Raw genomic sequence first — 27,142 nt, 5'->3', positions numbered from 1 at the left:
ACACAATGGAAAAAACCGAATAAAAACAATAAATGAGAGAACACACCAAATTTACGAGGTTCGACGAGAATATCGTCTACTCCTCGGGCACTACACCGGATGATAACTTCACTATCAACAAATATTACAACAAATGAAATTCTTTAAAATTCCCAAAGTGAGAGAATGAAGAAAACAAGAGGAAGAGAGAACTTGTTTTGGGATGATTTCTAATGGAAATACTTAGGTCTATTTATAGTTGAGTTTTAAGGACTAAACTTATAAATAACCTAATATTTTATGGATCAAATATGATTCCCGTGTTCAAAGTTTGGCCACCTACCAAAGAATTTTCCAATGTTGGCCACCAACCAAGATGAAGTTTCCAATAAGTTGGCCACCAACCAAGATGAAATTTCCAACTTGCTAACTTAATTTCAAGCCAAATCTAACAAATCTCCACCTTGGCTTGAAATTACCAAGTCTAGTCAACTTCTTCAACTCCCCAAATTTGTAGTGCCTCTAATTGCGCTCACAAGTGTCATACACCCGAAGATGTTCATACTTTCAGGATGTTAATCAAGTTCAAACAATGATTGAACTTGATTACTATTACCACCTTGGTCATCATATATGCATGATTTTCTGATGTCGCAATTTTCTGAAGTAGAATCTTTCCTTCTTCAATGATCTCCCACACAAAGTGATACCTCACGTCGATATGCTTATTCCTTGAATGGTAGACTTGATTTTTCACTAAGTGAATAGCGCTCTGACTGCCACAATAGAGACTAATGTGACTTTGAACAACTCCCAAGTCTTCCATCAACCCGTTAAGCCAAATTGCTTCATTTACAGCCTCTGAAACTGCCATGTATTCTGCCTCTATAGTAGACAAGGCCATTGCAATGTAGACTTCCAACTTATTGGGGCTTTAGCAAGAGTAAACAAATATCCAGTAGTTGATCGACGCTTATCCAAATCACCAGCATAATCGGAATCAACATATCCAACCACACACTGACCAAGTGCTTCATCCTGTTCAAAAACTAAACCAACATCCACGGTTTGTTGGAGATACCGTAGAATCCATTTCACATCTTGCCAATGTCCTTCTCCAGGATCATGCATGTACCTGCTCACAACTCCAACTGCTTGTGAAATGTCAGGACGCGTACACACCATTGCATACATCAAGCTCCCAACTGCATTAGCATATGGAACTTTTGCCATATACTCTCGTTCTTTGTTAGTTTTAGGAGATAATTGAGAACTAAGTTTCAAATGAGAAGTCAGTGGGATACTTACATGTTTGGTATTTTCATTCATGCCAAAACATTGTAATACCTTTCTCATATATTGCTTTTGTGTTAAACAAAGTTTCCCTCTCTGTCTATCTCTGCTTATCTCCATACCAAGAATCTTCTTGGCCTCACCTAGATCTTTCATCTCAAACTCTTGATTCAACTGAGCCTTTAATTTGTTTATCTCATTTTGACTCTTCGAAGAGATCAACATATCGTCAACGTACAAAAGAAAATAAATGAAAGATCCATATTTGAGCTTTTGCAAATACACACAATGATCATATTTGCTTCTAGTGTACTTTTGCCTCCTCATAAAGCTATCAAATTGCTTGTGCCACTGCCTCGAAGATTGCTTTAATCGATGTAGTGATTTGTTCAACTTACAAACCAATTTATCACAACCATCATCTTTGTATCCTTCTGGCTGAGTCATATAGATCTCCTCTTCTAAATCACCGTGCAAGAAAGCCGTCTTTACATCAAGTTGAGCTAGCTCCAAATTCAACTGTGCTACCAAGGCCAACAATATTCTAATGGAGGAATGCTTCACAACAGGGGAAAATACTTCATTGTAGTCGATTCCCTCATTTTGAGCGTAGCCTTTAGCTATCAATCGTGCCTTGTAGCAAACATCTTTCTTGCTATGAGATCCATCTTTCTTTGCAAATACCCACTTGCATCCAATTGCTCTTTTACCTTTCGGTAATTGAGCCAGTTTCCAAGTGTTGTTCTTTTGGAGGGATTGCATTTCTTCATCCATGGAACTTTTCCACTTATAACTTTTCAAGCTTTGTATTGCTTCTTGGTAAGTGATAGGGATATCATCATCAACAACTGGAAGAGCATAGGCCACCATATCAACAAATCGAGCAGGTCTACGAATTTCTCTTCTTGGCCTTGTAACTGCAAGTGGTTCTGGTGTCTCCAATGGTTCTTGGGTTTGAACATCTTCATCTTCTGATTCTTCTATTGGAGTTGAAGAATAGTTGCATCAACTTCTGGGATCATCATCTGCTGAAACTCCACCTATTTTGGAGTATGCTCCACCTGCTGTGGAGTACTACTTGTCTGAACAACTTCATTTGTTACCTTCTTTATTAGGGCAGATTCATCAAAGGTAACATATCTTTTACAAATTATCTTCTTGGTGTCTAAACACCAAAGGCGGAATCTCTTCACTCCATGGGTGATTCCCATAAAGAAAGCCTTCTTTGCTCTCAGATCAAGCTTGGATTCCTTCACATGATAATAAGCAGTGTATCCAAATACATGTAAGGAATCATAATCAGTAGCAAGTTTTCCAGACCATACCTCCAATGGTGTTTTTCCTCATATCGCTGATGACGATAGATGATTGATGAGATGACCAGCATATGTCATAGCCTCATTCCAAAATGCCCTGCCTAACCCAGCATTAGACAACACACATTAAACTTTCTCCAATAGTGTTCGATTTATACGCTCTACCACCCCATACTCATGGCAAACGTCAAAGAATGGGTCACTTTTATATTCCCCTCCATTGTCCGTCCTAAGACGTTTGATCTTTCTACCAGTCTGGCTCTCGATCATATTTTTCCATTTCAGGAAAATTCGAAGCACTTCATCTTTAGACTTCATCGGATACACCCAAACTCTTCTGGAAAAGTCATCTACAAAAGTTACAAAATAATGGTTTCCTCCCAAAGATGATGTCTTTGAAGAACCCCATACATCTGAGTGAATATAATCCACAATACCTTTTGTATTATCTATAGTGGTGCCAAACTTCACTCTATTCTGCTTTCCCAGAACACAATGCTCGCAAAAGTTTAATTTGCAAGCCTTTGCACCTTTCAACAATCTTTTCTTTGCTAGAATTTGCAAGGATTTCTCTCCAGTATGTCCCAACCGCATATGCCACAACTGGGTTGCATCCAAATCATCACCTCCGGAAGTTGCTGCAACTGCTCCAATAATTGTACTACCTTCGTAGTAATACAAATTATTTTTCCTGATGCTCTTCATCATCACAAGTGCGTCATATGTGACTTTTAAAACTCCATCTCTCATAGTGACTACTGAGCCTTTGGATTCCAAGGCTCCTAACGAGATGAGATTTTTCTTCAAACTGGGCACGTTTCGGACATCCGTCAGAACTCTGGTTGATCCATCTTTATTCTTCAATCGAATTGAACCAATCCCAACAGTTTTACAGGCATTGTCATTGCCCATATAAACAACTCCAGTATTTTGTTCTACTAAATCGGAGAACCACTCCCGATTAAGGGACATATGATAGGTGCAACCTGAATCTAATATCCATTCATCTGAATGGAATGTTGTTGATGAAGCAACCAATGATATGTCAGAGTCATTTGTATCATTCTCTGCAACACATGCTTCTGGAGCAGCTTTTCCTTTCTTCTTCAGCTTCGGACAATCTTTCTTCCAATGGTCTTTCCCATGACAAAAGGCACATTCATCTTTTCCTAGTCTGGACTTCGACTTTGATCTCCCTCTGCACTTTGGCTTTTGACTTTTTGAGCGACCTCTTACACCACAGCCTCCGCTACTTCGTACTTGCTCTCCTTCTTGGTTTTCTTCCTGAGCTCATAACTATACAAAGCAGCAGTTACATCTTTAAGGGTAACATTATCATTACCATGAAGTAACGTTGTCTCAAGGTGCTAAAATTCATCTGGAAGAGATGACAACAACATCAAGGCCAAATCTTCATCTTTGAAGGTTTCATCCATGCTCAATAAGTCCGTCACTAGCTCATTGAACGCAGTGATGTGTTTATTCATACTGGTGTCTGGTTGATAATCAAATCTGAACAATCTTTTCTTCATGTGGAGACAATTCTGAGAGTTTTCCTTTAGGAATTTTTCCTCCAATGCTTTCCACATCTTACTTGCAGAAGTATCGTTCTTGTAGCCATACTTCTGCTACCTGGAAAGACAAGATCGAATCGTGCTGCACGCCAAACGATTGATTGTTCCCCATTCTTTTTCCTCCGTTTATTCGGGCTTTTCTTCCTTAATGGCGATGTCTAGATCTTGTTGGAATAAAGCGTCTAACACCTCACATTGCCACATGCCAAAATGATTGGATCCATCGAACAACTCTACCAAGAAATTTGCATTTGACATCATCCTCCTCACCGGTCTGGATGAAGAGCTTGATATCTCAACTGATCCATATTTTGGCATTTTAATTCCAACGAACAATATTCAATAGCACGAACTGTATCTTTTCAGCAACGGAACCACCATGATAACCTCAACTGAAGCTCTGATGCCAATTATTGGGGAAATCAGGTTATTTCCCACACGACCGTCGTTTTAAAATTGACCTAAAATGTCAAGATCAAAACCACCAAAGGTTGCACAACGGATAAATCTGTCAAACTATTGAATATTGAAACACAATGGAAAAAACCGAATAAAAATAATAAAGGAGAGAACACACCAAATTTACGAGATTCGACGAGAATATCGTCTACTCCTCGGGTACCACACCAGATGATAACTTCACTATCAACAAATATTACAACAAATGGAATTCTTTAGAATTCCCAAAGTGGGAGAAGAAAACAAGAGGAAGAGAAAACTTGTTTTGAGATGATTTCTAATGGAAATACTTAGGCCTATTTATAATTGAGTTTTAAGGACTAAACTTATAAATAACCAAATATTTTAGGGATCAAATATGAATTCCCATATTCAAAGTTTGACCACCTACCAAAGAATTTTCCAATATTGGCCACTAACCAAGATGAAATTTCCAATAAGTTGGCCACCAACCAAGATGAAATTTCCAACTTACCAACTTAATTTCAAGCCAAATCTAACATATACATCATTCTGTTTGGGGAATAACTTCATAAAGAGGAGGGGTTCATTTGGTTAAATGAGACGATATGTGTAGGCCTATTGTTGATGGTGGTATAGGCTTTCGTAAATTGGAATTTGTGAATGATGTTTTTCTAATGAAGTTGGCGTTTTAGTTTCTTGTTTGTAGGAATACTCTTTGGGTGTGCTTTGCTCGGGCAAAATATAAGTGTGGGGATGGAGTGTATGATTCTTTACGTAGCACCAATTGCTCTCATCTTTGGAAGAGTATAAACACCGTTTGGGATAATGTTCGTAATAATCTGATTCGATCCATTGGTTAGGGTACAGAGACTTATTTTTGGTACGATCATTGGATTGAGGATGTGGACCCCCTTGTTGAATATGTTGATCCCGAGCTTGTCTCGACCATCCAACTTATAACGGTGGCTTCGATGGCTGGTAATCGGGGAGATTGGCATTGGCACTTGTTTGACACGTTGCTACCCCAAGATATCCTGATGCGCATTACCGGAATCAAAGCTTCAGATGTTCGTTTGTCTTTTGATCCGATCGGGTAGCATGGAACTAAGGATCATTCCTTCTGATTGCGGTCTGCTTATATGCTTCGGTATAGTCATAATTTGATTCATCAAAATTCCGTCTGGTCTTCGATTCATAAATTCCGAGGATTACCTAAGGTTAAAGCATTTCTTTGGCTAATGTGTTGTCGAAAGCTTATGACTAATGAGGAACGGTGCAAACAAAACTTTTCTATGGACAGCCGGTGCATGATTTGCAGTGGAATGGTCGAAGATATTGAGCATGTGTTTAAAAATTATCTGTCTGCTTTTCAATCTTGGTCTACTCTTGTAAGTACTTCCAAATTTGATGAATTCTATGCTTTGGATTTACATGATTGGATTAATGCTAATTTAAATGGTGATTCATGACCTGCAAAAAAATTGAGAATTGGGAGATGTTATTTGCTTATGTACTTTGGAACATTTGGCTTGCTCGGAATTTGTGACTTTTTGGAATCCGACGACAGGTCTGGGAACGATTGTAGAGCGTAGCAGACACCTTGTTGCGGCCACTGTTCGGGCCTTGAGCGATTCCAATCGAATCGTGCCTGCTGAAGCTGATATTGATAGGCGTGAGATTCAATGGTCTCCTCCGATGTTGTCGTGGGTCAATGTTAATACAGATGGGGCTAGAAGAGATAGTAATGGATTCGTTGCTTGCAGTGGGGTTTATCGAAACCATCTTGGTGAGTGGCGTTTTGGTTTTACGAAATTTATCGGGATTTATTCTGTTCTAGATGTCGAATTATGAGGCGCGTACTATGGGTTGTGTTTTACTTGGGAGGCAGGTTATCGCCAGATTGTTCTTGAGCTTGATAGTCTTGAGGTTGTTAAGATATTGAAGAGTGATACTAGTAGTAATCATTTTCTCCATTGGCATCTGAAGGAGCTATCGACGAGATTGGATTGTGACCATCCAGCATATTAGGCGAGAAGGAAATATCGTGGTCGAAGCGCTTTCCAAAAGCATATTGAATGATTATCTTGAGATTATTTATCATATTGATCCTCCTTATTGGATCATTCCTTTGTTAACGAAAGACTCATTAGATTGATTTGTTATATTTATACTAGTATGAGTACCATTTTCCTTCGCATAGGATTTCAGAGATTTTTAAAGAGACTTGTACTAGTATTCCCTGTATGACGGTTGAACAGCCATACAATTCACCAAAAAAAATCAAACACGAAAAATATATATAAAGTTTAGGATTTTGAGTTTTTGTTAAAAAAATAAAATTGTGGGAAGCTTTCTCTCAAGAAGAGGAATAACATACTTCAAAATTAACTCGGCGAACATTAAAGTGCTAAAATATTGAACGTTTAAATATATTTTCGTCGAATTGACAAATTTTATGATAAATTAATCTGATGAAAATAGAGAATGGTGAAATACACGTGTTTTAGCATTTTTTTTTAAAAAAAGAGAGTGCACTCAATCTTTGTTGAAACAATCAAATACTAGGAGCAAATTACAACCTGTAGACACCTGTTTTTGTCCGGATCTACAAAAATATTATATTATATTTATTTATTTATTTATTATTAATATTTTTTTCTTTTATTATTTTTGCAGGCCCCACACTCAATAACTCTGATTTAGTGAGATTCAAAAAATGAATCAACCTATTTGAGTCCTATTAAAACACAAAAACCAACGTATTTAAGTCATATTGAAACACTAAACCCCATGTATTTGAGTCCTATTGAAACACTAAAACCGAAGCATTTTGAGTCCAAGTAGGATTCTAAATTTGAGCTAAAAATATGTTTTTTAGACTATAAATAGACTCAAGCATCAAGAGGAAATGACAAAAAGAAAAACGTGGAATCAAAATCAGAGGAAGGGGCAACGATTTGGAAAAACCGAGGGAAGAAAAGGACAAAAAATAAGCGTGGAGGATCCAAAGCCAATATCTAAAAGCACGAGGAGTGGCAGAGCATTTTCATTGCAAATCCAGTTTCTCTACACGCAAAACATGGGATATGGATACTTTCAATCGATCAAATGTAATTAATTCGGATTGAATTTTTGAATTTCAATTTAAATTTAAATTTTCGCAAATAAAGACAACCGAAAAATTAATTGGTACCGAAAAGGCGGTTCAAAGATGCTAATCCTTCATTGACCGTAACCAACTCCCAAACCCGACACGTTTCTGGTACAATGCAGATCAGGTAAGATGGTGTCCGACCCACCTAAATTTGTTTTAAAGTGGTCGGTGGTGACTCTAACCCAAATTATTCAAGTTGAAGCCCAATTTCGGGCTTAACCGAAAGACGGTATCGACAACTTGGCGACTCCGCTGGGGACAGGTAAGTGAGTTAGGCCGAAATTAATTTTCGGTTGTCTTTTTATGCGAAAATGGTAACTTTAAATTTTAATTTATTTATTTGAATCCAATTATTTACCTTTGATTATTTTTCAAATAAATAGTTGTATTGATGTTTTCTTTCAATGATTTCATATTTGAAAAACTTTCATCTTTGGCTCTATACCCGAGCTCCGAACCCATTTTAAGTGGGGGTGAAAGCGACTCCTTCGTGTGAATTTATTCACCTTATGGCCTAGTAAGTAACCTTTGGGATTCATATACCTTATGCCTTCGTGTGAATTTATTCTCCGTATGGGCATAAGGGAATGTATCCTCTCGAGTTTAACTTAGTCCACACAAGCCTGTGATGGGTTTAGGACTAAGGGTCTGGCAAGCCCAAGGGGGCACCGGCAAGGAGAACTCAGGTACCCTTTTTAGAACCTAAACCGGGAGAGTACAGGAAATTAGAGCCCACCCTAAAACCTCATTCCGAACCCTAGGTTGCTTTGTTTCTTGCTTTACTTTCTGTTCAAAGCATGCGAACTAGACAAATATGCGGTTAGGATTTGTTTGAAATTAGCATGCGGGATAGAGATCATGTCCGGGTAGGAATTAAAGCATGTGGGGTATGATCTTTCATTTTTATTATTGTTTTGATTTACCTCACTAACTATTTTATTTTTTTTTTGTTCTCTTTTATTTTGTTTTCATCATTCGCATCATTTAAAAGAGGTATTGGTCCACTAAAAATATGTTCGTTAAACGTAAATAATTTGTATTAATAGACAAAGGGGTTGTAATACAAGAGGTGAAAAACACAAAGGTTCGGCTATGTTCAGGGAGACAATCTGCAAGACAATTCAACCAAGAAGACATGGTATTCGTAATCGAAGCTATTCCACTCTGTTACGTTATAAAGGTCAGAATGGACCGGGTTTACATCGAGCACGTCGAAAGTCAACTTTTCCAAAACGGGTTGACAAATATTGCAGGGGCAAGATGAGAAAAGGTTGCTGACCTGGAGAGTCTTTTCAAAGACAAAAAGAACAAGCTGACAAAGCGATAGCTGAAATTAGAGGTCATTGTTGACGAATTCATAAAGCAAGCATGTGAGGTTCAGATAGTTCCTTTTGATGGAGGGCTCCAATGACGTATTCGTCAGGAACAGATGCAACAAAAGATGAAATTCAGAGATGTAGTCATTCAAGAATTTTTGGAACAAGTATAAAAAACATCCATTCGAGACTTTTTGGAACAAGTACAAAAAACATATCAATACTTGCACGGTCCACCCAGAGAAGCCAGAGCAATTCGACAGTGTATTCAACCGGTGACAGACAAAGATAGAGGACTAGTCAGAAGTCGTTCGAGGTCTAAAAGATTTAGTCAAAATATACCTTTGATATTTTTATCTCTTAAAAGATAAAACATTTTTGTCCCCAATAAGGATTATTTATAATAACATACATGTTTTTGGATCAATGCCTCGAGCATTTCATGCATTTTGCATTTTTATATCTACATTTCATTTTTAAGCATTTTCATGAAATTTCTTCATGGAGGATTCGATGAAGTGTTCTTAACCACATGACACCACATGGAAGAAATATTTGAACAATTAAGGAAAATTGAAATCAGTACAATTAGAGTCTGATTAGCTGATTATATGATTAACATTGTCAGGATGATCTGAGAAAAGATTCCCCATATCCTAAGGGTTACGATGTTGAAGCTGTGTACAGTTACCACATAGGAAGCTCCGAATATTCCTCTGGGAACCGTTACACACTAAAGCGCAAGATCCAAAACTTTATTGATTCAGGGGTATGAACAATCGAAGAAGGGGGCATTGGATATACCATTAGCACTGACAGCATGGTTTTGTTTGAAAATGTTTTGATCTTTCATATTTTCTTAATATTTTAAATGACTGAATTTATCATACCTTCTAAGGTGGAATAATTGAATGATTTTTAATCTTTGGTTCTTTGAATATTAAATTAATTAAATATTTTTAATTCTTCAAGAATTATAGATTTTTGACATATGACAAGATCAGACCCTTCTTATCCTGTTCTAAAATAAAATACATTGATTCTTTACCCAAAATAACTCATGGTCATTACCAAAAGACCAGATTTTGATATCACCACCCTTTGAAACTTTTGAACATTGTCTTTATCTTTTCGATGCACAAAGAGTCATACCCATACCTTTCTTTGAGTCAATCAAGTCACAACATTGTCTTTTTAGACTCAAAATTGACATTTGTATACCATTAAAACGCAAGGTATTGAGTTGTTCATTTGAACATGAACATTATACTAAGACACAACTTGGGACATCTCGTAGGGAGCCTGAACATTGAGACATGTTGAGAGCAAGAAGCAGAAAGAAGAATTCATTCTAAATAATTCTATCATGCATTAATTACATTATTTTCATGTGAATAAAATTAATCCTGAAAATCTATCCCCTTGGGGATACCTTTTCTGTGAAGACTTCCATGTATGAAATGATGAACGACTTTCTTTCTTTATCCCTTCACAACAGGAGAAAATATATATCCCTTGTGTCCCCTATTGAGCCTATAGTGTTTTTCTTCTAATTCAACCCTAACCAAGGATCACCCTCCATACTGGGGGGCAAGGTGGAAGAAATCTGCTCACATGAGTGAAGACATCAATCCAATGAGATACCAAAAGGTGAACCAAATGCCAAGTGCGAAGATCCAATCAAGAACAAAAAGAGAAAAAAGAAAAAGCAAAATCAAAGGAAAAATGAAGAAAAAGAAAACAAGACGTATATGCAAAGATTCTCTCGATTCAAATGACGCATCGAGATTCAAATTATGAGATTGATCAAGCACAATCATTCCAGAATCACTTCACTCGAAGTTCATGTAGCATCCAAAGAAAATCAAGAGAAACACATATGAGCAGATTCAAATTGAGCAAGATAAGATTGAAGGCATCAGAATGAATTGATCATTGGTTCAATACCCTGAAACACTTGTTTGGGCATGTTTATCATTTTATTTCATAACTATGAACCATGACCTACGTTACGTGCCTTAAAAGTCCCTTCTAATCATACATGGATTTCTGAACAGAAAAGACTATCTTCAGATTTCATCCCGCCCATCAGGATTAATCTTTATTTACAAAAAGTTTTCTTAAATCTTTAATGCATGATAGAAAAAAAACAAATGGGGTTCAAGACGTAGATTCTGATTACGCCTTGAAACCAAAGGAGGATTCGAGTTGAAAACCCGAAAAGGCAGCTCTAATATACAAATTCCTTGATAAGACATCGCACAATCTGAGTGTGACCATGAAAGCTGGGAGTCGGAGAACACTTACAGTAAAGGAGCATGCGAGCTACCCCATGAAACCATTGAGAATCAAATAAACAAAAATGCCAAAACGTTGACTAAACACAATAACCTGAGACTTTTTTCCCTTGTTTAACCATTTCCCAAAGATAGCTTTGATCTTGGCACTTGTCAAATAGCTATAATTTATTGAAGGATTAACAATGTAATTAATTCTTTGATATCCAATGAACTCTAGTTTTATGATTCATATCAATTGTAACACCGTGAAAGGGGCAATATTTTCAAAACTTTTGATTAAACATTTTTCGAAACTCTTTTAATTGATATTTTCAGAACTTTGAAATAAAAGAGAAAGAAAACCATTTTTTTAAAACAAGACAATCTCTCTAGAGTGGATATTGGTAAATGACATGTGGCTCTCAGACACAAAACTCATGCTTAGAATCAATGCTAAAGCAAGAAATGAGGAACAATGTGGCATCTTTGAAAATTCAATATCGAATATTGGGGCATCTTTGGGGATTCAACATCCTAATGTGAATTATCACATCTTTTGAAGGTCTTTCCTCCACATATAGGAACAAGCAAACAAAGAATGAGGCTTCATCCAGTAGATAGAACATAACTAATTCATGTTGCATGCATCTTATGCATACTTAAGAGCATCACATTTATCATTTTTAACATACATAATTTTTGCAATTTTTGAGTCAAGTTTCGACTTCAAGACGAAAGATACTCGATTCAAAAGCACATTCAAAAGTTGATGGTGGTTGCTCGACCTCACAGCGAAAGGGCTTCCCAGTTTCATTCAGAGCCAATTTCAACTTCACAGTGAAGGATATTAGAATCGAAACAATACAAGCTTAGATTTTAACTTCACGACGAATGATATTCAAGTTAAGGCTCAACTTCACAACGAAGCAACCATCCACGATTTCAACTCCATGACGGAGGACATCGTAATCATAAATCCACGATTTCACTCCATGACGGAGGATATCATGCTCAACCATCCACGATTTCAACTTCACGAAGAAGGATATCGTGCCCAATGAAGTGATTTAGCATCACAGCAAACATTTCATCCACATATTTGACTTCCTTAAGTCAACGATTAGAGCTTCTGAAAGGATTTCTTTAACATGCAGGAACAAGCAAATTATTGATCGCCTTTGAGATTGTTTCTCTAGAAACAAGGGGTCGTCTCGCTTGAGACTAATTTACTCAAAACAAAATTTTGTCTCTCTTGAGACAATTTCTCTTGAAATAAATTTTGTCTCTCTTGAGACAGTTTCCCTTGAAATAAATTTTGTCTCTCTTGAGATAGTTTCCATTGGAACAAAATCTTTGAATATGTTTTACATTAAACAAATTTTGTCTCCCTTGAGACAGTTTCTTTTGGAACTAAGTTTTGTCACTCTTGAGACAATTTCTCTTGAAACAAATTTTGTCTTTGTCTCTCTTGAGACAGTTTCTCTTAAAACAATTTTTTTCTTTGTCTTTCTTGAGACAGTTTCCCTTGAAACAAATTTTGTCTCTCTTGAGACAGTTTCCCTTGAAACAAAATCTTTGAATATGTTTTCCTTGAAACAAGGGGTCGTCTCGCTTGAGACTAATTTACTCAAAACAAAATTTTGTCTCTCTTGAGACAATTTCTCTTGAAACAAATTTTGTCTCTCTTGAGACAGTTTCCCTTGAAACAAATTTTGTCTCTCTTGAGATAGTTTCCATTGGAACAAAATCTTTGAATATGTTTTACATTAAACAAATTTTGTCTCCCTTGAGACAGTTTCTTTTGGAACTAAGTTTTGTCTCTCTTGAGATAGTTTCTCTTGAAACAAATTTTGTCTTTGTCTCTCTTGAGACAGTTTCTCTTGAAATAAATTTTTTCTTTGTCTCTCTTGAGACAGTTTCCCTTGAAACAAATTTTGTCTCTCTTGAGACAATTTCCGTTGAAACAAAATCTTTGAATATGTTTTCCTTGAAACAAATTTCGTCTCCCTTGAGACAGTTTCTTTTGGAACTAAGTTTTGTCTCTCTTGAGACAGTTTCTCTTGAAACAAATTTTGTCTCTCTTGAGACAGTTTCTCTTGAAACAAAGTTTTGTCTCTCTTGAGACAATTTCTCTTGAAACACTGATCTTTGAATATGTTTCTCTTGAAACAAAATTTTGCCTCCCTGGAGATAGTTTCTCATGAAACACAAAAAAACCTTTGAAATCGTTTCTCTTGAAACACAAAAAAACCTTTGAAATCGTTTCTCTCGAAACACAAAAAAAAACCTTTGAAAATGTTTCTCTTGAAACACAAAGACCTTCGAGTTCGACTACACTCAGCTTCGAGGGCACATCATTTCAATATAACTCAAGGCTAGAAGGGTTATCCGCCAAAGACCCTCGAGTTAGATTACACTCAGCTTCAATGGCACATCATTTACAGCATAACTCAAGGATAGAAGGGTTATCTGTCACCAAAGACCTTCGAGTTCGACTCCACTCAGCTCAAAGGCACCATCATTTGTAGCATAGCTCAAGGCAAGAAGGGTTATCTGCCAAAGAGCTTCGAGTTTGATTTCATTCAACTCGAGGGCGTATCAGCCGCGTTGCATCTGCAAGGAACTACTTTCTCGTCAAATTTTTACACCCAAGTCTTTAAATTGAGAAGAATACCAAGGTCGACCAAGATTGGCGATAAAGAGTCACTTTCCGATTCACCCACGATTTCAACTTCAAGAAGAAGGATATTGTGCTCAATGGATCGACTTAGTGTCATAACAAACACTATAAAGTCTCAAATCAAAGAGAACCGGACAAAAATTGGTTGTCTTTTTCATCTTTTCCCTATTCTTGTTAACACAAAAATGTGCAAAGAGGGACAGCTGTAAACACCCGTTTTCGTCCGGGTCTACAAAAACATTTTATTATATTATATTTATTTATTTATTATTATTATTATTATTATTATTATTTTATTATTTTTGCAGACCTCACACTCAACAATCCTGATTTAGTGAGATTCAAAAAATAAATCAACTTATTTGAGTCCTATTAAAACACTAAAACCAACGTATTTGAGTCATATTAAAACACTAAAACCCACGTATTTGAGTCCTATTGAAACACTAAAACCGAAGCATTTTGAGTCCAAGTAAGACTCTAAATCTGAGCTAAAACTAGGTTTCTTTAGACTATAAATAGACTCAAGCATCAAGAGAAAAGGACACAGAGAAAAACGTGGAATCAAAATCAGAGGAAGGGGCAACGATTTGAAAAAACCGATGGAAGAAAAGGACAAAAAATAATCGTGGAGGATCCAAAGCCAATATCTAAACGCACGAGGAAGGACAGAATATTTTCATTGCAAAACCAGTTTCTCTACACGCAAAACATGGGAGATGGATACTTTCAATCGATCAAAGGTAATTAATTCGGATTGAATTTTTTAATTTTAATTTTAATTTTAATTTTCGCCAATAAATACAACCGGAAAAATAATTGGTACCGAAATGGCGGTTCAAAGGTGTTAATCATTCCTTGACCGTAACCGACTCCCGAACCCGACACGTTTCTTGTACAACGCAGATCAGGTAAGATGGTGTCCGACCCACCTAAATTTGTTTTAAAGTAGTCTGTGGTGACTTTAACCCGAATTATTCAAGTTGAAGCCCAATTCCGGGTTTAACCGAAAGACGGTCTCGACACAACCAAACTATAAGAATCCACTCACTATACAAAGCAATCTGGACAGTACCTGTTAACCAACTTATGTCCAGAAACCTAACCAAGCCAATGAGAAAATCATAGCACATAACCTGCATACTTTGATAACAGAGATGGAGAGAATAACCTGCCAGCCAAATAGGGATGAGCAAACTAACCTGTATGCTTGAGTGGAGAGAATAACCTACACATATTTTAGTATTGATCTTGTTATAAATGACAATTGATGTAGAATGAATATAGATTGACAATAATAATCAAAAGAGTTAACATTGTTTGCATAAACTAAAATAATACACAAATTAAATTTAAATATCTAAACATGAAACATTTAAAAGTTTAATGAAAAATTAACACATAAATTAAAGTTTATATAAAAGAAAATATTCATATTAATACATCATTAATGAACTAACGATCTAATACTTATATTATAGCCATAACTAAAATTTAATGATAAATTAAAATATTTTAAAATTTAATAATAAAATTAATATAAATACAAAATTTTAATTAAAAAATAAAATAATTTGCCCTAAATTTTAAATCCCATGTCCTTTTCAAATATATATACACACAAACGGTGGGCGGGAGAGAGAGAATGAATTTAATAAGTTAATGTCGTATTTTGATAGTTAAAATGGATGATGTTGAAACTTGAAACGTGTTTATAATTTACTACTCCCTCCCTCCCTCCCTCCCTCCCTCCCAATTTTTATTTCCATTGTTGATTTTTCACATAGTTTTATAAATAAAAAAATCATGTAACAGATGTGTTTTAAAAATAAATAAAATGATAATTTTATCTTTAAAAAGTTAAATTTACTTTATTGGGAAAATAAAAAAATAAAAAAAATGTGATTAATAGAAGTTGTTATTTTTAACAATGACTGCTGAATTTCATTAATAAAAATAAATAAATTAAAATTATAATGTATCTAAAGAGAAAATTGAAACTAATAATCATCAAAACTCGTACATAAAATTAAAATATTAAGCCCAAATATACGTAGATAATGAAACTTTCCAAACATCAAAATAATTCAATAATCTTCATAAAAATTATTGTCTCTGTCAAAAGAGACATTTTACGATGTGATAAAGGAGTGATGGGCGAACAAACAATTTGGCAGACTGCTTCGCTATACAATTCTGATTATATCGATAAACGACCATTTACAAAAGAGGAGATATGACAATACGTGACCACCGACAAGCCAATCAGAAAACAAATGTCATAAGGATTTTTGTAGAAGCACCAACATGACCGCAGAAGTATGTGAAAAACTTACCGAAAACTATAAGGAACGTGCCACAAGAACAGAAAAAAAATATGCCACAATAGTAGAAAAAACGTGTCACAAAGACATAATATTTTATTTAAAAGTGAAAAAAACTTAATAAAATATAAAGATATAATATAAAAAAATAAAAATCACCGATAATTTTTCGAAATCGAAAATATAATTTAGGATGGGGAAATAAATAAGGTCCGCTAAAAGTCACAAAGGATATTAAATTTACTCTTCGTGTAGGGGCCAATCAACTCCAATCATGGAATTCATGTCAGCTGACTCTGCTCTGCTCTATCTGGAATCAAATGAAAATTTGTGGGAAGTCACGACGTGCAAAAAAAAAAATCGAATAAATAATATTGCGTTTGATTTAATTAAATACTTACCGACATTATATAGAGCTATAATGCTATGTTAATATGTTTGATGGTTGAGGTTTTGAAACGATTGTTACAAGTTTTAAAACATAACCATCAACTTTTTTTTTTTTGGATTTTTCAGATAATACTATATTTTAAAATAATTAATATGTTTTGTCTTAATTAATTGAACGAATAATAGAGGAATCAGACCATTTTGTCTTATCTATAAGTTGTTTTTATTGACACGATTAAGTTCAAACTACATATTTTTTGTGTGTGAAATTAAGGTCTAAGTGTCAATATGTACCTCCACGTTTTTAGCACGCTAAGATATCTACATTTGATTTTTTTTTTGTCTGTAGATGCAACCAAGGAGCAACTTATATTTAATATATGTTTGGAAATTACAAGCACGCATTTTTCAAATACGTTGATAAATTAATTTCGGGGAAAAAATTGGCGGGTACAAATATTGAAAGTTAATTTCCTAGGAATGTTTGATAAGAAATAAATAGGCATAATATTTTTTTTGAAAAGACAATAAAATACTCTTAATATTTGATAATAGTGTCAATTTAATTTCTATTTTTCCCTCAAGTATATTTTCCTTTAACATTTCAATTAAAAAATCTTCTGTAAATGAAAATTATTAATCAAGTCACGGTCAACGTCTTGAAATGACGTGACATACTTACATGATACTATAGTAGGTGTGATCGTGCCACATGTGCATAATGTGTTGGAAATGACATGCATCATTTTTTAAAAATTAATTATATATATATTTAATATTTTTATCTAATGAGATGATGATATACGTATTCATCATATTGATTTAAATTTAAATAAAGTAAAATATGATTTTGTGGGGACTTAAACCTAGACCAATATGTTTGAAATCTCAACATCAATCATCATGTCAAATCTTGTATTTGAAGTATTCATGCAATACAAGATACTCAACGTATGTGCTTTGTCTCTCACCCATTTTATGAAACATCTTCTCTGTCCCTTTCCCTGTAATTTATTTTTCTTTTGTTGTGAACCAAGAACCAAAATATAAATATATAATCAAACGCATAAATGTCAAAAAAAAAAACTGTCAGATACAATATTACAAAACACGTACCGTAGATTTGAAATAGTGAAGAACAAGACTACATAGCAACTAACCCATGAGGCTCTCGCATTTCGACAGCAACAAATACAGAGCAACAACATAGAGGAACATAACATGACTACTTTCGAGCTTCTCGCATCGAGCAGTCGGATCGAAGACATTACAAGGTGGTGGCCTGAGGCTGGAATAGTACACAGTGAACAATGCTAGTCCTTAGAGAATCGACAATCATTCACAAACAAAAAGGAAATAAAGCAGTCTACCATGAAAGAGTAGCGATGAACAGATGATAATGATATCAAGCAATAGCCTACCAGAAACTCGATGTACCCAGAAATTAGAACAGTTCTAAAATCTGTCAATATAAGTGTTCGTGAAGATAGCGAAAATAATGAAAAGGATATAATCAGTCCCCATGAAGTTGGTTAAAGCATTAGTTGCATCAGATGATTCCATGTATAAAACTTCATTAAAATAAGTAACCAGGTTCATGACCATATAACAACAAATTATTTATATTTGACAGTTTTTTGAACATTTATTCATTTGGTTTTATATGTATACTTTGGTTCTTAATTAATAAGGAAGGAAAAAGAAATTGATACTATTATTAAATGTTAGGGAATAATATGCTAAAAAAATAAGGACCAAATTATCACTATTATCCAACGTTAAAAGTGTTTTGTTGCATTATACCAAACAATTAAGATAAGATTGCTGTTTGCTTTTTATTTGGCACATTTATAATCTGAACCAAATCTTGTACGGCGACCTTAAAACCTAGGACATAGGAATAGAGAAAAGCATAATATTGATATTATTATAAGGTTTAATATAAGAACAATGGTTCAAATTTTATAATTTTTATTGAAGTGATGTCTAAATTCTTTTTCGTTCAATACCTATGTTTAATGTTATAAACCTTATTACTTTAAGTATTTGGTATGTAATGACGTTAAAAGAACCCATTAAATAAAACGTTACATTATTATAATTATAATTTTTTATATTTTAAAGAAATATTATTATATTAAAAAACCCTAAACTTTTTTATTTTACCTAAAATATCTTATAACTTTACTTCGGTCACCGGTCATTTTCAATCACTCATTTATCTCAGAGCGACCTTGACCACTCAATCGATACAACTTTCCAAACCTTAATAATAATCGTGATTGCACTTAAGTTGGAAAATTGTTAAAGGGGGACGAAGGGTGGGAGACCAACAACACGAGGGAATTATTTTGAGATAAATTATTTTTTAAAGAATAATATATATTTTTATCTTTTTTAAAAAATAATTTTTTTAAAATTATCCCAACGTGACATATGTTACTTAACGATATTTTATAACAGTCATGACACCTAAAGTGATAATATTTATAATGTTAAATACCTAAATTAACCTAAATAAAAATTGAACATCAATTTAGAGAAAATGATATAATTTAAACATTTATTTTTATATAAAATATCGTTGTAATAGTTGATTGAAAGTTTTTAAAGTACTCAAATGCATAGTATTTTTTAATTGAGGAATTAAGAATAATAATTAATTATAAAAATTGATATATTTCTATTATTTATTCAATATAAAGTACACCTAATAGTTCTTATATTTATATATATTAGATATAAAACTTATAAAAAGAAAGATGTTGGTTTCAAAAAAGTCGGCTTAGATATCTGATATATCCCTCATGAACCAACACACCAACCAATGGCAGCCAAGTAAATTGTATCCGCATGGGGGCCAAATGCATTCGCAATTATCAATAATTGAAATAAATAAAATAATTCCATTTACCTCTAGCTAGATTCACCGTCTACACTCGAATTTCGATTTATACAGATTAATCATAATTTTTTTTATAAATAATAATAACTATGTCAAAAAAGCAACAGCTCAGAGCTTAGATTTGTAGGATCCGTCCATTCTTCTCTCCCTAGATTTGGTCGTCCCCATCCTTTCTCCCTTGATACGATACGACCCCAATTATCCACCAGCTGCTCTGGCTCTGACTCAAGCTTTAATCGTTTGCTTATCGGCTCGGCAGTCAATAATTTTATTTACTCTTTTACTGGGAATAAGCAGCGGGGAACTCTCTCTCTTTCTGTATCTATCTCCGATTTTATTTTTGCCTTCTCCCTCCTTGATCACCTGTATTTCCTTTGCTGCAAACAGAAAATAGCATCCTCTTCAGAAACCAGGAAAGGAAATTTTTCCATCTTTAAAAATTTTCAACTATAGATATAAAAACATATATCCTTCTGCAAACAAAAGTCGTATAAATATCCAAGGCCTCTTTTGAGGGAAGAAAATCCAAATGCATGTAGTGATAACAACACTACAATTTGACTCTTTTAGCTTCTTTCCTTTGCATCATTTTATCTTTGGGTTGTGAGTGAGAACGAAGACCTGAGCATTTTCTTTGTTAAAAGAAAACAACTTATTGGTGAGAGGCCAGGAAAAATCGTTATCCTTCTAGTTGAGATCTTTTGGGTGCTTTCTTCTTGCTGGTGGTATTGCTTACAAGCTTTGAGGGACTCAAATAAAAAGACGGGTGTTTGGTTCACACTTTAAGGATCAAAGCTTCGAAAGTCTTTGTTTTTGGGAGGTGAAATGTGGGGCTAAGGTGTTGGAACATAAGGAAGGGCAGATTGTGTGTTTTTTTAGCATTAAGATTTGGTTCAAAAAGAATTAACTCCTGGGGTATTTGGGTGGAGAAGAAGATTGATTGGAGGCGGATGAAGCTAAAAGCGACTGTCTTTTGTAGTAAAACTGGGTTCGGTTGAAAAAATTAGACAGCAAGTCTTGGTGCCTTGTGTTTTTGCGTTGTCGTTAAAGTCTTATTCGATGGATAGATTGTCAGCTATTTTATCAACTGGTTCTTGTCAGGGCGTGGTATTTTTAATTTGTGGAGACGACGGAGTAGAAATAAAAGTTTTTTAAGTGTAAAGGTCGTTGTTTGGAGGAATTTGTTGCTTAATTGGTGGTGTTAAAGGAGTGATTTTAGCGGTGGGAATCTTCTTCTCGAGTATATAAACTTAGGAATTAAAGGTATTGTTGAACCGTTTGCAAAAAGAATGAGGCTCTCTTCAGCTGGTTTCAATCCGCAACCTCAGGAAGGTATGCTTTCTTAGTTCTTTCTATGGATTAGATTATGTTTCTTGAGAGGTGAAGGGGGAGGTTGGAGAATTGAAATTTTCGGGTGTTTGTTTATGGCTTGAGTAAGAGCAAAAAAAAAAATGGTTTAAAACTCCAATCAGTATTCATTTCTTTCCCCTTTTTTCCGAAAAGAAATGTTTTCCTAGGGGTAAACAAGGGCTCAAAAGTTTAAAACTACTCTGCTTTGATTTCATTCATCATTTTCTTCGTTTCAAGCCGGGAGTTTAATATGGTTATCCCTTATACGGGTTTGTTTTTTCTGTACTCTGCCCGAGCTTACCCATATTTGTTGGAAGTTTGGATTTTCTATCTTTTGGCATCCCTTGACCCGCTTGATTACATGTTTCTTTCCTTCCTTCATTCCTTTTGAATTTTTCTCTTTTAATTTAGTTTGAAGTAGTTTTAAGCAAATGCAAAATAGACGTTGCAGGAGAGAAGAGAGTCCTGAACGCTGAACTTTGGCATGCATGTGCGGGTCCTCTTGTGTCTCTACCTCCGGTCGGGAGTAGTGTTATTTACTTCCCACAGGGTCATAGCGAACAGGTTAGTGTGCTTGAATCTGGTCTTTAGCTTCCTACGATTCATTGATTTGGAACCAGATTTTGTATATTGCAGTTGGTGTGTATGTACCAGCTTTTTTTTGACCAAATGTACATACGTATGTATGTACCAATCCAGAGTAAATTATGAATAATGTTTCAAAACCTTTATTCTAGGGAATAGGGAAAAGTTATCTTGCAGCATATCATCATTACTGTCCTTTTCCTATTAATTGAAAGAATGTAAAATTGTAAATAACGTAAGGGTGACGATTAAATGTCTCTTTCTCTTGCTGTATGGCTCATCTGCCTTTAACTTACCATACTTGAGCCTCCGTAGATCTGAGGTGGACAAGTCTTCCAGCACATCATACTTTTTTTTTAATAAAATTTAGAAAAAGTTTTATTTTATTTATAAAAAGAAGATAGATACGTTCTGGAAATATCTGTGGTGTGCCTGTGGCATATCAAATATAATAATTGAAGTTATCAATATGGTTTTCTCCAGATATAGTGCTTCATTCTACTTGATTTTTCATCATATTGCAAACAGCATGCTTTGAAGGGATATATTGATGGTTTTCTTCACAGGTAGCTGCATCAACCAACAATGAAGTTGATGCCCTCGTACCTAATTACCCAAGCTTACCTCCACAACTTACATGTCAGCTCCATAATGTCACCATGCATGTAAGACTTGTTTAATTTGATTTTCCGATGATATATGTACCTATAGACTTGTCTCTAAAGCCTCAAAGTTGGTCTACTTCAGGCAGATGTTGAGACAGATGAAGTATATGCTCAAATGACCTTGCAGCCGCTGAATCCCGTAAGTGATTTTGTCTGCATTCCCACTGTGATGTTGTCAGTCGTATTGATTGCTTTAAGTCATGAAGTTTACTTGTTCTGCAGCAAGAACAAAAGGAAGCTTACCTTCCAGCAGAATTGGGCACTCCCAGCAGACAGCCAACAAATTATTTCTGTAAAACATTAACAGCCAGTGACACAAGCACCCACGGAGGGTTCTCTGTTCCTCGCCGAGCAGCTGAAAAAGTGTTTCCCCCACTGGTAAACTGTCACCATGCCCTCATATGTTTTTAATTTCAATGGTTTATTTATAAATTTATGCTTCTGATTGCCTACAGGACTTCTCACAGCAGCCTCCTTGTCAAGAGTTGATTATGAGAGACTTGCATGACAATGAATGGAAATTTAGGCATATATTTCGGGGTTAGTTTATTACGAGTCCTATTTTCCCTCGTCAAATATGGAACTATTTTACCTGGAAATGCTATTTTCTGCAACATGTTTCCTTGTAATTGTAAAGTTGTAAAGAAGTTACAGTACGTGTCACAGACAATTAGCAGTCCCTTAATTATAATTTGCCACTTTATGCCATTGATTGATTTGATTCATTTGATTACTATAATTATGCTAGCAGTTGTTGACTTCTTCTGCCTTGCAGGTCAGCCCAAAAGGCACCTCTTAACAACAGGATGGAGTGTATTTGTAAGTGCCAAAAGACTAGTTGCAGGTGATTCGGTGCTTTTTATCTGGTACGTAGCTGATTTGTCTTTTACTTTATCTTCTACTTTGTGTTATAGTATTTTGATGCTCAAACCAACATATTAGGTTATTTTGGTAGGAATGAAAAGAATCAATTACTTCTTGGTATCCGACGAGCTAATCGACCTCAAACTGTAATGCCTTCGTCAGTTTTATCAAGTGATAGCATGCACTTAGGGCTTCTTGCTGCTGCTGCTCATGCAACTGCAACGAATAGCCGCTTCACTATATTTTATAACCCAAGGTATGGTGCTATTGCCATGCATCTAATCATTGAGGTATTCTCTGTCTAGTGATTTATCAGCCCGTCTAAAACTTATCCCCTTCAATTCAGGGCTAGTCCATCAGAATTTGTCATACCTTTGACAAAATATATCAAAGTTGTCTATCATACTCGAGTTTCTGTTGGTATGCGCTTTAGAATGCTGTTTGAAACAGAAGAGTCAAGTGTTCGTCGGTAAGGCAAACCTTCTCTCTTGTTGACATTTCGTTCTAAATGTTTAAAGTAACTTTCCTTACAAAAGGATCATATTAATATTCTTTTAGTGAAAAGGAATAAGTTGCAACTATGGCATATGTTATATTAGATCTGCTGTTCTATGGATGCATTTTTCTAATGCATTCTTCAATCATCTAGCGGATCATTTTGTTTCTTTCTATGTTTTGGATTCCATCTCATATGCTTACTTTTGAACATCATGGATTTTGCGTCTGATGGTTTTGCATTTATCAGATACATGGGTACAATAACTGGCATAAATGACTTGGATCCTGTTCGGTGGCCAAATTCACATTGGCGATCAGTCAAGGTATATTGAGAATGTTTTACCTTTATCTTTTTTCATTAAGAATCTTGCTCATTTGTTGTTTTAGATATTCTATCATTGATGATGAGATTTTTTCAGAATTTAACTTATTCGTGCAGGTTGGCTGGGATGAATCAACAGCTGGAGAAAGGCAGCCAAGAGTGTCCTTGTGGGAGATTGAACCATTGACAACATTCCCTATGTATCCATCTCCATTTCCTTTAAGGCTTAAGCGACAGTGGCCACCAGGATTACCTTCTTATGGTAAGCCAATCTGCTGCTAACTCCATGGCTGTGCAGCTCCAACTACTAGTTTTATTTCTCTTACCCTCTCATACGTTGAATTTGACTTTTAGAAAGCTTTTTCCTTTCATCTGTGTGTTATTCTTTGACAATTTTAGTTGTTTTAATTCAACTTTTTCTGTCTCTTAGGTTTCAAGGATGATAGTTTAGGCATGACTTCTCCACTTATGTGGCTGCAAGGAGCTGCAGGTCGAGGAATACAGACTCTGAATTTTCAGGGGATTGGAGTTACACCGTGGATGCAGCCAAGACTGGCTGCTGCTTCCTTGCTGGGTTTGCAGACCGACATGCACCAAGCTATGGCTGCTGCTGCACTGCAAGACATGAGAGCTGTGGATCCGTCCAAACCAGCAACCACTACATTTCTGCAATTCCAGCAACCCCAAAATCTATCCTGCAGGCCTGCTGCTTTAATGCAGCCCCAGATGTTGCAGCAGTCTCAGCCTCAGGCCTTTCATCAGGGTGTTGAAGACAACCAACGTCAGTCTCAATGTCAAACCGAGGTTCAAACACAACCACATCTTGTTCAGAAACAATTGCAGCAGCATAATTCATTTAATAGCCACCAAAACCAACAGCAGTCGCAGAATCCACTGTCACAGCAACACCAGCAACCAGTCGATCAACAGCATATTTCTAGTGCGGTGTCTGCCATGTCACAGTATGCTTCAGCCTCTCAATCCCGGTCATTGCCTTTCCAAGCCATACCTTGGCTTTGTAATCAACAGAGTTTTTCTGATTCAAATGGGCAGACCAGCCCTATTGTTTCTCCTTTGCATAGTCTTTTGGGTTCTTTTCCCCAGGATGAATCGTCCAATTTGCTCAACTTGCCTAAGTCCAACCCTGTATTAACTTCTACTTCATGGCCATCTAAGCGGGCAGCTGTTGAAGTTCTCTCATCTGGATCTCCACAATGTGCTCTGCCTCAGGTGGAACAGTTGGGGCCCATCCAGACCAACGTTTCTCATAATTCTATTTCATTGCCTCCCTTTCCTGGCAGGGAGTGCTCAATAGACCAAGAGGGGGGTACTGATCCAGAGAGCCATCTCTTATTTGGTGTTAACATAGAGCCTTCATCTCTTCTGTTGCAAAATGGGATGTCAAGCCTTGGGGGAGTTGGTAGCAATAGTGACTCGACAACAATACCCTTCTCATGTAATTATACGAGTACTGCAGGCACTGTTTTTTCAGTTAATCCAGCAATGACACCTTCCAGTTGCATTGATGAATTGGGATTCTTGCAGTCTCCAGAGAATGTGGACCAAGAGAACCCACAAACTAAAACCTTTGTTAAGGTCAGTTGCTTTCTGTTTTAAATTGATGAATTTGGCTGGTGTTATGAGTTCCATTTGGCTTGTGAATTTTGGTTAGTTTGATCTGTTTGCAGTTTTATAGCCTTTTTTTTTCAGACAATTATTTTGATTCTTTGTAACTGATGTGGATACTTTTACAATGGAACAGGTTTATAAATCAGGGTCCTTCGGGAGGTCATTGGATATCTCCAAATTTAGCAGCTACAATGAGCTGCGCGGTGAACTTGCATGCATGTTTGGCCTTGAAGGCCATTTGGAGGACCCTTTGAGATCAGGCTGGCAGCTTGTATTTGTTGATCGGGAGAATGATGTTCTTCTCCTTGGTGATGACCCCTGGCCGTAAGTTTCCCATACTCCCATCGCATGGATATAGTTTTGTCTCAAGCTTTAGGATGCGTGTCAAGTTAATTTTGGACAATTTTCTCAAGAAATTAATGCGTTAAAAATACTTTTTTGAAATGCATGCTCATCCACGGACAAACACATGTTTGAAAACTTGGTGAAGTAAAATGAAACCTTTGGATGCAAGCATTTAAATCTATTTTTGGGTTCTCCACATGCTAAGTTCTTTGCTAATTCCAAACTTTACCTTCTATTTCGTTTCCAACAGGGAGTTTGTAAACAGTGTGTGGTGCATCAATATACTTTCACCGCAAGAAGTTAAGCAAATGGGCAAGCGTGGCCTGGAGCTTCTAAACTCTGTTCCAGTTCAGAGGCTCTCGAATGGCGGTTGTGATGACTATGTAAGCCAGCAGGACTCGAAAAATTTGAGCTGCGGTCTTGCTTCCATGGGGTCTTTGGACTACTGAAAAATTATACCTGTTAAGATTCCGTTATTCTCCTGTAACGTTAGTGCGTCTTGGTACCCTTTTATTGGTTGAAAGAGCTGCTAACTCTAGCTTGAACTATTATATTAAAAGATAAGCTAATACTGTAATTATTAAGAGATCGTGGCCTATGTTATGGAAATATGTACAATTCATATTTATTAGCACATCGTCGTCAATATTTATGAAGCAAGCTTTAGCTTTTTCCCTATCGGATTCTTTAATTGTCAATTTATCTTATGAGGTGAAAGTTGCCGCACAAATGACAACGAGCTTGAAGCTTTACCCAAGATTTGGAGCTCCTTTATCTGGTATAAAAATGGGTCCCTATAGAATTTAGGTGTCGAAAAATGGACCATTTCTGGGTTGCTTTAGTGTGAGCGTGGCCCACATTTTGTTCATTTATTCCAACTTTTGGAAAGTGAACATTAGCCTACTTTCATTATCTTCATCGGCTGGCTCTTCGACCTAGCTGGGAGTTGTCAAAATCCAACCTATTTGATGAAAGTGAGATACTGGTCATCTTTCAAACATATTAAAAAAGTCTGGTGTCGTGGGGTTGTTTAAATGGCTAATAAATGCTGCTGCTTTGGCTGGGCAAAACGTTAGATGATTCCATTGCCGTTCATCTCGACAATACTATGATTATAGACAAAAATAAAACCTTGGAAGGAACTCGCATGCAGCAGATGAAATGGAAGGTATGCAATAATTCCTTAGCCTAACTGATGGACCAGGGTTTATGTCGGTCGACCTGACATGTGAGCCACCCACGTTCCTCCCT

General features: G+C 35.9%; 1 protein-coding gene across 2 annotated transcripts; it reads left to right on the top strand.

Moving 5' to 3' along the window:
- The first annotated feature begins 3,755 nt into the window (after positions 1-3,755).
- Positions 3,756-26,340, top strand: LOC120195123 (auxin response factor 6-like). Of its 2 annotated transcripts, none has more exons than XM_039197223.1 (16): positions 3,756-3,760; positions 7,859-7,863; positions 20,875-20,965; positions 21,435-21,547; positions 22,135-22,233; positions 22,316-22,372; positions 22,456-22,611; positions 22,689-22,773; positions 23,009-23,099; positions 23,189-23,353; positions 23,444-23,566; positions 23,843-23,918; positions 24,035-24,179; positions 24,348-25,513; positions 25,680-25,870; positions 26,142-26,340. In XM_039197223.1, exons 3-16 carry the CDS (start codon positions 20,923-20,925, stop codon positions 26,338-26,340), a joined length of 2,709 nt encoding a protein of 902 aa, XP_039053154.1. In that variant the 5' UTR covers positions 3,756-3,760; positions 7,859-7,863; positions 20,875-20,922. The 2 variants fall into 2 exon arrangements, with proteins under 2 accessions (XP_039053154.1, XP_039053153.1); XM_039197222.1 differs by having other exon boundaries at positions 21,426-21,547.
- Positions 26,341-27,142: the final 802 nt, after the last annotated feature.

The sequence above is a fragment of the Hibiscus syriacus genome, unplaced genomic scaffold (genome assembly GCF_006381635.1).
Source record: "Hibiscus syriacus cultivar Baekdansim isolate YM2019G1 unplaced genomic scaffold, ASM638163v2 tig00117005_pilon, whole genome shotgun sequence".
In the NCBI taxonomy this organism is placed as follows: Eukaryota; Viridiplantae; Streptophyta; class Magnoliopsida; order Malvales; family Malvaceae; genus Hibiscus; species Hibiscus syriacus.
Note: the sequence above shows the minus strand (reverse complement) of the source record. Positions and strands in the feature narration are given on the sequence as shown.